The sequence below is a fragment of the Corvus brachyrhynchos genome, unplaced genomic scaffold (genome assembly GCF_000691975.1).
Source record: "Corvus brachyrhynchos isolate BGI_N302 unplaced genomic scaffold, ASM69197v1 scaffold80, whole genome shotgun sequence".
In the NCBI taxonomy this organism is placed as follows: domain Eukaryota; kingdom Metazoa; phylum Chordata; class Aves; order Passeriformes; family Corvidae; genus Corvus; species Corvus brachyrhynchos.
This window is the reverse complement of record NW_008236769.1, coordinates 13,655,114-13,667,196: the sequence shown is the minus strand read 5'-3', so window position 1 is coordinate 13,667,196 and position 12,083 is coordinate 13,655,114. Positions and strand designations below refer to the sequence as shown.

General features: G+C 39.5%; 1 protein-coding gene across 6 annotated transcripts in view; it reads right to left on the bottom strand.

Annotated features, from left to right (window-relative positions):
• Positions 1–4,157: 4,157 nt before the first annotated feature.
• Positions 4,158–12,083, bottom strand: part of CTBP1 (C-terminal binding protein 1) — a 232,606-nt gene continuing 224,680 nt past the window's right edge. For 4 of the 6 annotated variants that reach the window (XM_008645105.2, XM_017727764.1, XM_017727768.1 and 1 more), the window contains 2 exons: positions 11,268–11,385; positions 4,158–5,626 (listed from right to left, as the gene is read on the bottom strand). In XM_008645105.2, coding sequence (XP_008643327.1) covers positions 5,440–5,626; positions 11,268–11,385 — 305 coding nt within the window. In that variant the 3' untranslated portion in view covers positions 4,158–5,439. The remainder of the gene's footprint in view (positions 5,627–11,267; positions 11,386–12,083) is intronic. The other 2 variants (XM_008645106.2, XM_017727765.1) reach the window with 1 other exon arrangement.

Here is a 12,083-nt window from a genome sequence, read left to right as displayed (position 1 = left end):
ATTTAATTTTGGGGGGTTTTTTTTAATTCCATTACTTTATTTCTCTAGCAGATCATTGATGCTTCCAGCCAGCAACTCCTTATCCTTTTTAGGCAGCATATGAAAGAAGAGGGGTAGTTAAAGACTGTGCAAGTAATAAATGTCTTCAAGGGACTGGCATGCTCAGAGAATTATCTGCGTCATCTTGGGCATGTCCCAAATGCCTCTAATCATCCCAAGGACATACTTTAGTCTGTTTATGGTGGCCTTGACACCATCATGACCCCCCCCAAAACAAACAGTGCTGCTTCAAGAAAACACTTCATTATGGCTCTGAGCAGAAGTGTAAAGGCAAAGGAAAGTGCTGAGACCAGAGATGAAGAGGCTTATTTGTTTTTGTGGTGCAGAAAATGAAGGAAGGAAACTTCAGCTGAGGATCTGCATAAAAAAAAAAGACAAGCTGGGTGATCCCAAACCCCATACTGGATACAAAAAATGTAATATAGGACATGGGTTTAGTGAGGTGGCGTGCAAGCAGTTCAGCCAAGGAGAGCCGAGTCTGCGTCAAGCTGAAACTCACAGATGGAAAGTGGAACTGACCAAAGGCCATTTCTTCCAGAATAGGGAAGAATTCTAGGGGAAACATTCCAGGTCACTCAAAGGCCAGAAAGAGACAAGGAAGGACACGAGGCAGACATTCAGGGGCTGATCTGAAGTGTGAGACTGAAGAAAGGTCCATTCTGCAAGAGACAGACATACAAAGTGTGCCGATAGTGGATGAAAGGAGCACTCAGATGATGAGAGTAGAACCACTCAACATGGAGCTTTGGCTGCTAATGAGGTGCTACCTGGGCAAATGCAATCTGAGGACAAAAGAGGATTAATCAATTTCCTCGAGCACTCGTGACTTTGCAGGAAAATAGTTTACCAAGGAAACTGGAAAGTTGATGGAGGTAAGAAGACAACAGCTGAAAGACAGAGAAAAGAAACCCAGAAATTCCATCTGTGGAAGATAACCATACTGGACCATGTCATTCCAAAGGGAAAAATACAGAGCCACAAAGAAAGGATGGATAGTGCAATGCAAGAAACTGGAAAAGAAAACAGATGAATAACACAGTTTGTTCTTCCTGGAAGATGTGTCACTGATCTCACTATAAAGGCAAAATGGCTAAAATGGGGCATGCTCACTGAATTCAAGCCAGCCTTCATGACCTCATGTTTAACATGAAACAATAACTGGAATTTAGAGGCAGGAAAAGCCAAATTAAATAAAGCCATTTAAAAATTACAGTGACCGTCATCCCCTGTTTAAACAAGCTATTAAAGGAAATAGCAAAAAACCCTATCACTTGACATTTTAACATAAATACTAGAAATCTTTCTGAAAGATTTACTGAATTCAAAACACGGTATCAGGTTTAAGGAAGACTGATATCACATATCACACTTACAGCTTTACTAAGTGGTCAGACAAACGATCTAATATTACACTCTGCCCTTAAAACCAATGGCTTTTTTTTTTTTTTTTCTTTTTACAATTTACGAAATAGTAAGGTTGGAGTGACCTGAATAAGGGAAATACTGGTAGTGCTGCCTTCTCCTTCAAGCAGAACACCCACTGAAACAAGAGAAGAAAACCCTTCAGTCTGAGGCAAGGACAAGCTGGGAACAGCTAGACTGCAGCAGTCACGGACATTTGGAAAGCCAGCCTTAACCATTTGAGGTGGAAACTGGACGAGAAAATAAGACATTTTCTCAAAGAAAACCCCTTTACTAAAGGAAAAAGCTTGTTAAAAAAGAAGCTAAAGTGTTTAATCCTGAATGGAAAAAAAGCCTGTCATTGTTGGTTTGGTTGCAATCTTGTACAACCTTTAAACAATGTCCTCACATTCTGGATTGTAAAACCAAAGTTATATATATATATATATATATATATATATATATATATATATATATATATATATATATATATATATATATATATATGTATAAAGGGCCCAAACACAAAACCAAAACCCCAACCCAAGCTGCAGACTTCAGGACTGAGTCCCAGGACCTCCCTGTTGACAGAGAACTTTTTCTAACCCCATTTAAGCTGTCATGTAACAGCATTTCTTTAACATTTCTCCTTCCTCCACAGCATTTGTTACTTACAGCCATTTCCCCAACTCAGCCTTCACTTTTAAGCTGTAAATGTCAAGTTACTCAGATTCCCTCTGAGTCCTGCACACCATCAGTGATTTTGAGAGCCATCTCTGCTATCACTTCAGCTCCAGCTCAATCTTTTGAAAATGCCTGACCAAAATTACTCAGCAAATGCAACAGGTACTGTGTAACATCTCTGATTCATCCTCAGACCTACCAAAACCACCATGTCAGATGAAGCTGCAATCACACTGCTTCTTCCCACAGCAGCAATTCACCAGTCCTACCATGGGTCCTTTTTCCGACAAGTTTTTGTTTGATTTGCAACCATCTGACTTTGCATCTGCACAACTGGCACCTTTGTGCCTGTTCTTGGACAGCACCAAATTCTTACGCAGCCCCAGAGCCTCCTGCCATGCTGCTGTTGCCTGCAGCCTTTGAGCCAGCAGCGTTTTTGGCACGTTTAGCCTCATTCTTGACTAAGACCCACAATTCAACTAATGCCACCAAAAGAAAATCATGTTCAAGGCAGGCACTTCGATCAAACTCCTTTCACTTTTCAACACTACCTCAGGTCACCTGGGGCCTCTGCTGCCATCACCTTCCCCACTGTATTCTCCCACTTGCTGCCATCTTCTGCTGTCTACACTTATTTAGCACATCCTTTACCAAACGCAGGAAAATCTCATTACGTTTCCACTACCAAACAAAAGCAGTCATAAAAGAGAGAAGGTTACTCTGGCTTAACAGCCTTCTGTTTATTATGGGCCACTTTTCTAATCAAGTCATTTATCCCAAGTTTGGCTTTTCATTCCTTTTAACTCAGATTTTCAGACCATAGCCCAAAGTCAGTACCTATCAGTCTTGTCACTGTCCAGATGGCTTTTCCTTTCTGAAGCAGGAAACTGGATTACTCTGCATCAGTCAGACCAAGAGGTAACCTCAAACACCAACATAAAAATATTGAACACAGTGCATTTCAGGCTCAAATCCTGAAAACATTTGTGCAGGAGCAAGCACGGACAACAGCTCAAAAGCTCCGGAACTGAGCCCGAGAAGTGCACACAATGAACACCATTTCTAGTTCATTGATTATCGATCCACTAGAAACAAAATGTACTTACATAAGCCATGTCCAATTGATGCAAGGAACCCTCTTAGTTTTTCCTTGGGAAACTGGGCTGCAAATGTGGCTGTCAGGGATTCTTTGCAGCCAGATGTTAAATGTTTGTTTTACATATGTTAAAGAAGCAACTTCTGCCTGACAAAGCAGCATCTTAAAATATGAATTACCCAAGGAATACGAAATCCCACTTCAACAGCAGGAGACTGCATTTGGTTTTTTGCAAGTTTTTGGCCTCAAAACTCTTAGAGGTGTCTTTGCTGGGATAACCTGCAGCTTTAGGGCTGTTTTCTGCTCCATTCCAGAGGGAGCAGAAATAGTTTTACCATCAAATAAATTCTAATGGATGACATTTTTAGCTCTAAATGTTCAAGGCAGAAAACTTCCTCTCTTCCATGGAGACAAAATTTCACTTTACATCGTGCTCCTGCATACAGACCCACAAATTTAAGACTTTTGTGATTTGCAGCCTCTTACCATTTCCCTAACTGAGGTGGAGGCTGATCTGTAGACCTGCAGGAATGGGGGGCCAGAACTTCTCACAGATCCCATAAAACCAGCTCCCCAACCTTAGCTGGGTGCCCTGTTCAGCCTAACAGTGAAAAAAGAGACAAGAGACCACCACCAAGAAGGTTCATGTCCAGGTTCACTTTTGCCCACCACGGATTTCCCTCCTGAAGCAGCTAAACTTTTGTCTTGTTTTTTTTTTAACTTTATAGGGATGAAGGACAGTCTTACCCAGAAGCACAGGAAAGGTTGGAACAGCATCCAGCTGGAATGTGACCTGCCTTGAACACACTTCTGCCTGTGCTCAAAGAAACAAACACCTTCAATATAGCAAATACAATTACATCCTGCTGCACCCTTCCATCATCACAGAAACAAATAAAACAATGGACACTTCTCATGTTGGACTTCGGCAAAAGACATTTATTATTATTATTACTGTTGTTGTTGTGTTGCTGTTGAACCTCCTCTGCTCTGCCCACAGTGGTGGCATAAATGCTGTTACCACATTGTAGCTGATGATGCCGGTGTACAAATCAAAATCCATCTTAATTTCAAACTCCATTAGAAACACAGGAAAAAAGATCAACATTTACGAAATGTAAAGGGAAAAATGGTATGGAAAGAATTTTTTTTTTTTAATTTTTCAAGCTTCCAAGACAGTATTACAAACAACAGAGAGCAAAGTAAAGCTAGAAATGAAATACTTGACAGCATCTGTTTAAAAATTACAGCTAAGAAACCTAATAAAAGTTGAATAAACAGTTACTAGAAATAAAAATTTTTACACGTATGATATTTGTCTGGGATTTTTATTTCTTTAAAATAATTCATACAAATGGTTACAGTCACAAACATGATTTTAACCAAAAATATTGCTAGCCTACCACATTACCAGGAAGGAATCAATGTAGGCAATGAAATGCTGCTACTTTTCAGTAGTCTAGTGCCTTTTCCAGATACCACCAATAATATATACTTTAACTGGTGACAAAAAGCACAATGCTCGTTTATACAAAACCTTTTTTTTTCCTCAAAATCTCTTTGCAAGGTTGTCTTCATTTTGAAATAAGGGAATTCATGCCAAAATTAGGAGAAACTGTTTTTCTTTTGTTTACTAAATTATTCTAAAAAATAAGACAAGCAGGTAGAAAAAACAATGCACTGTGTGGCGTAGAAAGAAAAATGGGAAAAATTCATTGTCCTGAGAAGTTTGCCAACTGCCTCATTTTTGGGCATGTTTGAAAATATAAAAGAAAGGATTTTTAATCTCAAAACTGGTTTGTTGAATGCCTCCCTTATGTTTTTCCTTGTTGACAGCTAAGCAAACAAACCCTTTTTAATGTTCTAGAAACTGTACACAGACAAGTACATTCATGATATAATTAACTACTAACTTCTCTTGCTTAACAAAGAACCCATAGGACACAGAAACAGTGAATCAGTCCACTGGACAGGGACAAACTACAATTTATACGGAGGAAAAAATGTTTCCAAATCTTCTTTTTGTCTCCCACCTTTTCCTTTTATACTGTATATTGGACCAGTTTCTAAACCAATAATCGTCTCCTCCTGTAAGTTCATGGTTTTGCCTTTCATCAAAATCCAGGGTTTTGCTTTGTGTTGTGTTGTTTTCCACGCGCTGCAGTTGAAGTCTCCGATGTTGGGAATGCTGTTGTAGGCTACAATTGGTCGCTCGGGTGGTCTCTATCAGCTTCTGGTTTGACAGTTTGGCCGGGGGAAGGAGCATGGGGCGGGTGGGCTACAGCAGGGAGGCCGTGTGATAAAGACATGGGGTTGGGGACTATTCCTTCTACTGCTGCAGGTATGCCAGTGGAAGCCACGCTTACAACGCCCGGGGGATACCTGCTGGGAGGAGAAAAGGAGCAGACATTACAACCAGGAGGTGACTGAGCAGAGAGCCCACCCTGCCTAGAGCTACAGAGATGTTTTTGTTTTCAGAGCAGTTAAGAGACAGGGAGTTAAGCTCCAGGTGAGATGCCACATGCAGATGCTGCTACATCAAGCAAAGGATGCTGTATTTTAACCAAATGAGACATGAAAGTTTGCCAGATTGTTTCTTCAGATTTAATAGCATGAGTAACAGCACAGCAAAGGAAACCACCTTCAAGTTTTGCTCCTTTCAAAGCATAACCTCAACAGGAAGTAATTCCAGCTGGGTCTAAGCAATATCTGTTCTCTATGACTTTCCCTCTGGTTAGCCTTTGGGGATTTTCTTCTCTTTCATTCTCATGTAGGAATTTAAAATTTTCATTGTTGTAGTTTGAAAAAAGTATTTCTTTAAACTGTTTTTGCAGACTTAGCTTCTGACAGCTCCCTAAAACAGCCATGACACCCACACACTTGTAAGATGACAAACTCAAGCCTATTGCACCTGAGTAACTTTTTCAGCATCAAACTTGCCACTGCACTGGTCCAGAAGAGAACCAGTACCAGTTACAGAGGACAAGTGCTTCAGGCAGACTGCAAGAAAGAGAGATGCAAACACAGAATTTATGGATGGTTTTAAAGATTTCTTACTCTATCTGGATAAACACCAAGGCCTAAATATTTTATGCATTCAACGAAAGAATCACCCTCTGATTCAGCTCCATTTTATGATGGCTCTGATGTTATCAGGCTAAAAAAAATCTTGCAAATCTACTGTTCCAATCCCAAAGTTCAGATGTAATTGATGAACACTGGTATTTCCCAGTGCTGTATATAAACAACAGCTACACATGGATTTAATAAAAATATGTTTTCTTCTTAGTCAAAGACCTTGATACCTATTTGCAAGTTGTGTCATACTGGCCACTTACCACTGACCCTTTGCCTCCACCCTCCTCATCATAAAGCTGCACACTCATCCCTCATTTCCCTCATTCTCTCCCACTCTACTCTACTCACCCAAGCATCCTGGTGAGAGCATTATCCATGTGAAACCCTGAACACAGGAACTACCACTCACTGCAGCTTTTGCTACCCAGGTATTTACTCAGAACTACATGGGACAAAAGGCTTTTTCAAATATCACATTATTTTGCTGTCGATTTTCTTCTCATCAGAGTTCAATGCATCAGGGAATTTTGCCCATTTCTGCAGCATCTTTTCCATGGTAATATGTGTCTGTGCTGCTCATCCCAAGTTCCCTCGAACTAACAGAAAATTAGTGCAGAACTTAGGCAAGGCTCAGGAGAAAAAAGCTGGATGCAAGCACAGTGACTTGTTCTTTTTGCTTCCACCACAGAAACATCATGGGAACTGCTTTTTGCAAACATGGAGCCAGAGGGGCTCTGCAGGACTGACATGGCACAGGGACACCATACACTGGTCTGGCCATCCTGGGAAAGACTCCTACACACAACACTGACAGTAATCTGGGATGGGTAACGAGGATGTGACAGATCAGACCACCTGTAGGCCAGGTAACTTTGTTCCCAATTGTACACATATTTACAGGGCTTCCTATGCTAATTCATATTCCACAGAGGTTCCTTAGAATTAATTTGCAGCTGTTAATGGAATTAGTTGCTTGTTTCAGTAACTCCGTTGGAATCTTATTAATCAAATTTGCTTCAATTCCTATATAAACTGTCAGTATTGTTCTACTTACTCAAATTTAATTTTGAAACAGCTTATCTGTTATTCTAGGTGCTTTGCAAAACACACAATGTGACATAAATTTCCATTTAGAAGTCCAACACTGCAGCTGTTCTCAACACACAATCTCTACTTTCAAACAACGTATTTCCTGAGTATCAACACACCAGAGATGGAAAAAAATCAAGGAGAGAGCAACTTCTGCAACTGTGTTCTCCTCTGGAAGAAAAGCCAGAGCCTCCACTCATGAAAATGGACAGTGCTGAAAATCAGGAGCACTAAGAGTTACCTGACAAGCACATTAACCATTTCAAACTGCACATCTGTAATTCTATTCTGACTCCAAATATCCTTTCTGTATAGAAGGACATTCCCATTGGACACCAGGTTATGATCACCAGGATTCTACTTGCCAGCACCTCACCTCACCTCAGGTACAGGTTTCCTACAGACTTTTAGTAACATCCAGAGGTCCTACAACTGTTTATTTTGTCCTAAAGCTACACAGTAGCAGCAGCCAAAATCCAGATAACATACTGCTCTACAGAAACTGTGTTTTACTGGACAACTCCTAACCCTAATTTGCAATCCTCTTTTTGTAATTTTTGTCCCTTTTTACTTCAGTCAGTGTTGCTCACATCCTTTCTCTGAAAGGATGGCACATAAACTCACATCTCTACCCATGAGCATATCTGTTCTATATACCTTTCCCTTTTCTTGCTACTTACTGCTTCTCTATTCTTCCCATTTTTTCTATTCTTAACCAGCAAATACATCCTCTCCAGCATTTCATGAAGTTCCTCTCTATCTTCCTCCTCTGGCAGCAGTAAGTTGAAATGTTTTCCAGGTAAAATGTCCACTGAATTAAATTTTTGTGAAAGCAGAAGTGAGCAATCAGTTACACCTCTTCTGTTAATTCATACTCTTCCATCCCCTTCCCCCATGTAGTCTCAACTTAGGAGGAAAAATACAGTAGCCCTCTTAATTACAGCAGATGAGCAACTTTAATTTCTACATTAACCTCCTGTATCTTTTGAACTGCAAAAGCACTTTGAACTTGCTATGTTAAGCTCTGTTCAAGAAACTGAGTCTGTCCTAAAGGAGGTTAAATTTTTAAGTCCATGCTGTTATCATGCACTGAGTCTGAAAATCACCACTGAAGTACCTCAACATGAAATAACTCCTGAATTAACAATATCCAGCTATTCTCATCCAAGTACCTCTCAGTATCCAGATACTCATAGAATCATGGAATGGTTTGGGTTAGAAGGGACCTTAACGACCATGTTGCAACTCCCTGCCATGGGCAGGGACACGTTCCTCTAGACCAGGTTGCTCAGAGCCATATCTACCCTTATCTCCTATCTGTTAGGAGGCAGGAAGATGTGTGGAAATGTCTATAAATGGTACAATCACTGTTTCTGGCTGTCAAATTTCTCTGTGCCTATGACCTGCCTGCTCTGTGACACAGGAAATGGCAGGGGGTTATTTCACAGGCAGCTCGGTAACAAATACACAGCAACAACACAAGATCAGGGTATGTTATGCTGCTTCACCAAGACCACTAAAAATAACTCTTTCTCAGGAGTACTGTTGATCTTTACCCATGGGATAGGTCCTGTTTGCATGACCTTTTGTGTTGATAGGGTGTCTTGCATTTCACACAGTAAATGGTTTTGCTTTCCCCAGAATATGATGATATTCAGATTATCTAGATTACATTGTGCTGACTAATGCTCAATGTTCTCGGCTTGTGATAATGTCTGATAATTTGAGATTTCTGTCCTATATCAAAATACAAGTGAATTATACACCCAGAAAAAAACAGCCTTGTTAGTTTTAGTACACCAAGAGATATTTGCATTTTTTAACATATAAATTATTATCCCAGGTCTTATCTTCTAATGCAATTACATGAATATGATACAGTTATCAGCACATCTGAAACATCATACAGTCTGTGAAAGACTCCAGAACTCACTTAGCTGAACACAATCTTGGATTGCAAAGAAAAGACAGAAAACTTTGGTTTGAACAATCAATTCAAATGCTTTACTTAATCCACGTAGGAATGAAGCATCAGCAAACACTGCTATTGAAACCAATTCTTCATAAAACCTGAGCTTCACGTGATGCATATTTTGCACTTCACATAATAACAACTGCCTTCATCCACATTCAAACACTTTTCTATTGCCCCTCCAAAAAGTTTTTAATATTTATTGTATAACTATTAAAATTAGTCTTATTTTGCATTTGAAAATAATTAAATCATAATTTTACAATTAATTTTCTTTATCGAAAAAACTGACTGAAATAATGTCTTAAAAAGCCACTCAGTTCTGTGTTTATCCTGCTTAAATTGAATACATATGGTCTTTACCTTGCAAATCATTAACTCCCCAAACATTCCTAGGTTAAAATTAATTTCTGGCTGCAAAGCCTGCTTCTGCTGGACTTGTGACCCCCAAAATGAGAACAAAAACCTGCGTTTTATTTGGGCATGGACCCCTGTTCCTAACTGCCATGACAGAGTTTGAGTTATTACCTCCTGTCCAGCAACACCTGCCTATAAACCCCAATTACATTCGGCCATACCCTCACTACTCCAAACTGAAGTCCATGAAACCAGATGCTGTGTGGAGAAGAACACATGTGCCTGAGCTTCTCATTTAAGAAAATAAAACACCCTTCTTAGGTATTTAGGGCTATGGGTATACTTCCAGAAATAAACAGCTTCAAGTTATGTGATCACCAAATCCAAGTTATTCTTTTCCCTTAGTGCACTTATGGCTCCTGATAAGGAGACTGTGGCAGAGGATGGTGACACTCATCCCTGACACCTCTCCAACACTTTCTGATGAGACTGTTCCAAGTCACTGAAACAGGATAACTTTGCTTCACTTCTCAGCAGGGCACAGCTGGGCTCCCATGTGGAGTAAGACAAAACCAGGAATCCCCCCTCTATTAAAAGCATGGGGAGTCCTACTAAAGAAGAACAAGGTAAAGTAGATGAAGGACAGCTGAAGAAGGACAGTGGAAAGATTAGGATAAAGAGGTATGACAACATAATGAGAGCACTGCACTGTCCCTTTCCTCAAGGCATTGAGGGAAGCAGGCATTTGTAGCTTTCTCCACCACTTTCATCCTACTTATGTGTAAATATCATACTGAAAAATAAAAAAAACTGCAGATGTTTTTCATAAATAAAAATTGTCTGAAGCTGGCTACTAGGAAGAATCTGCTGCTATAATAGCTGCTAGGGATAAAGGGACAGAGAAAGACTCAAGCAAACAAAATAACTATGAAATGTGCACATTAGATGTAAAAAATGGTCCCCTTCTATTAATTATTAAGACCTGCTTTCACAGTTGACTGAGAATACACAGATCAAGCCACTCAAATGCTTCTGCTAAAAAATTAGACATAAAATTAAGAAAAAGCTATTTTAAACATATTTTCATAATCACCACAGGCTGTTCCACTGTTTTCAATACTGAGTTACTTGTTCTCTCTTGTGTCTGGAGGCCACAAAACAACCTAAGTTTATTACTGAAAGTCTTTCTGTAACCTACAGCTGCATCATTACCTTGAGCAAAGGAGCATAAAACTTCCACTGTGACACTGGAGATGACCAGAATTATTTTACTTTAATATACAAACAAATGTATATTGTTCACATACTAACCCAACAAAAAAAGACTGTAAGAGGATTGATATTTAGACACAGCATGACTGACATCAATAGCAAAACATGATTACTCCCCTGAACACAACAATTACAAAACAATGTAGCTAGTGTGTAATCCCAAAGCACTTCATTCATTATTAGGAAGGTTTTTTATCTATTCTTGAATACCTACACTGAATTATGGAGGTATTTCTTCTACCTCTTCAGCACACTTACCTGTATGCAGCACCATTAAGCTCTGGATGAACAACTCCAGGGTCCATGCTGGCCCAATGTGTAGCTGCAGTCAAGTGATCTTTGTTAACACAGTTTTTCAGACTGTCTGGAATACGACCTAAGATGAAGCAAGGAAGAGAAAATAAAAATGTATAAAAACTGTGTGCCTTATACTCTTAGTATGTCTGTGTTAAGAATACTTAGAAATATTTGCATATTTAAATCAATACAAAAAATGACACAAAGAGCTTGTTTCTGATTCTTGCTGTATCCTTTTGTCTGGGACTCAGGCAATAATGTCTGAAATGCTCTGCTTAATTTTCATTTCCCTGTCTCTCTTTATCTCTTGTACACAGGGTTTCAATAAAACCAAAACCAATAAGATTCATCTTTCCAAGAAGCTGTAACTTAAATATAGAGCATAGCTACCAATCAAATTCAGTAATTTAGCTGCCTACTCTCTGTCCTTAACATCACTTTCCTCCTTTTCCTTCCACCTGTACCAGCAATTAGAAACACCTAATGAAAAATACAGAATTCTGAATGGAATTGTGCCATAAACCTGAATATGACCAACACTTATTCCCTGTCCTCCTTATCTTTCCCTTCTTTATCTAAACTGCTCTTCACTTTTATTTACTGCAATGTATCAGCCATCCCTTTCATTCCTACATAAAATGAAAATACACCAGAATGTTCCTTCTTCATTTCTTCAAAACTTTTCCTTAACCTCTGAAGTACAACTGAAGTTTTAAGACTGGAAAATCTGTCAGCCTGATTCAGCACATACTGGACAAGCCTGTGACTGTCTTCTGC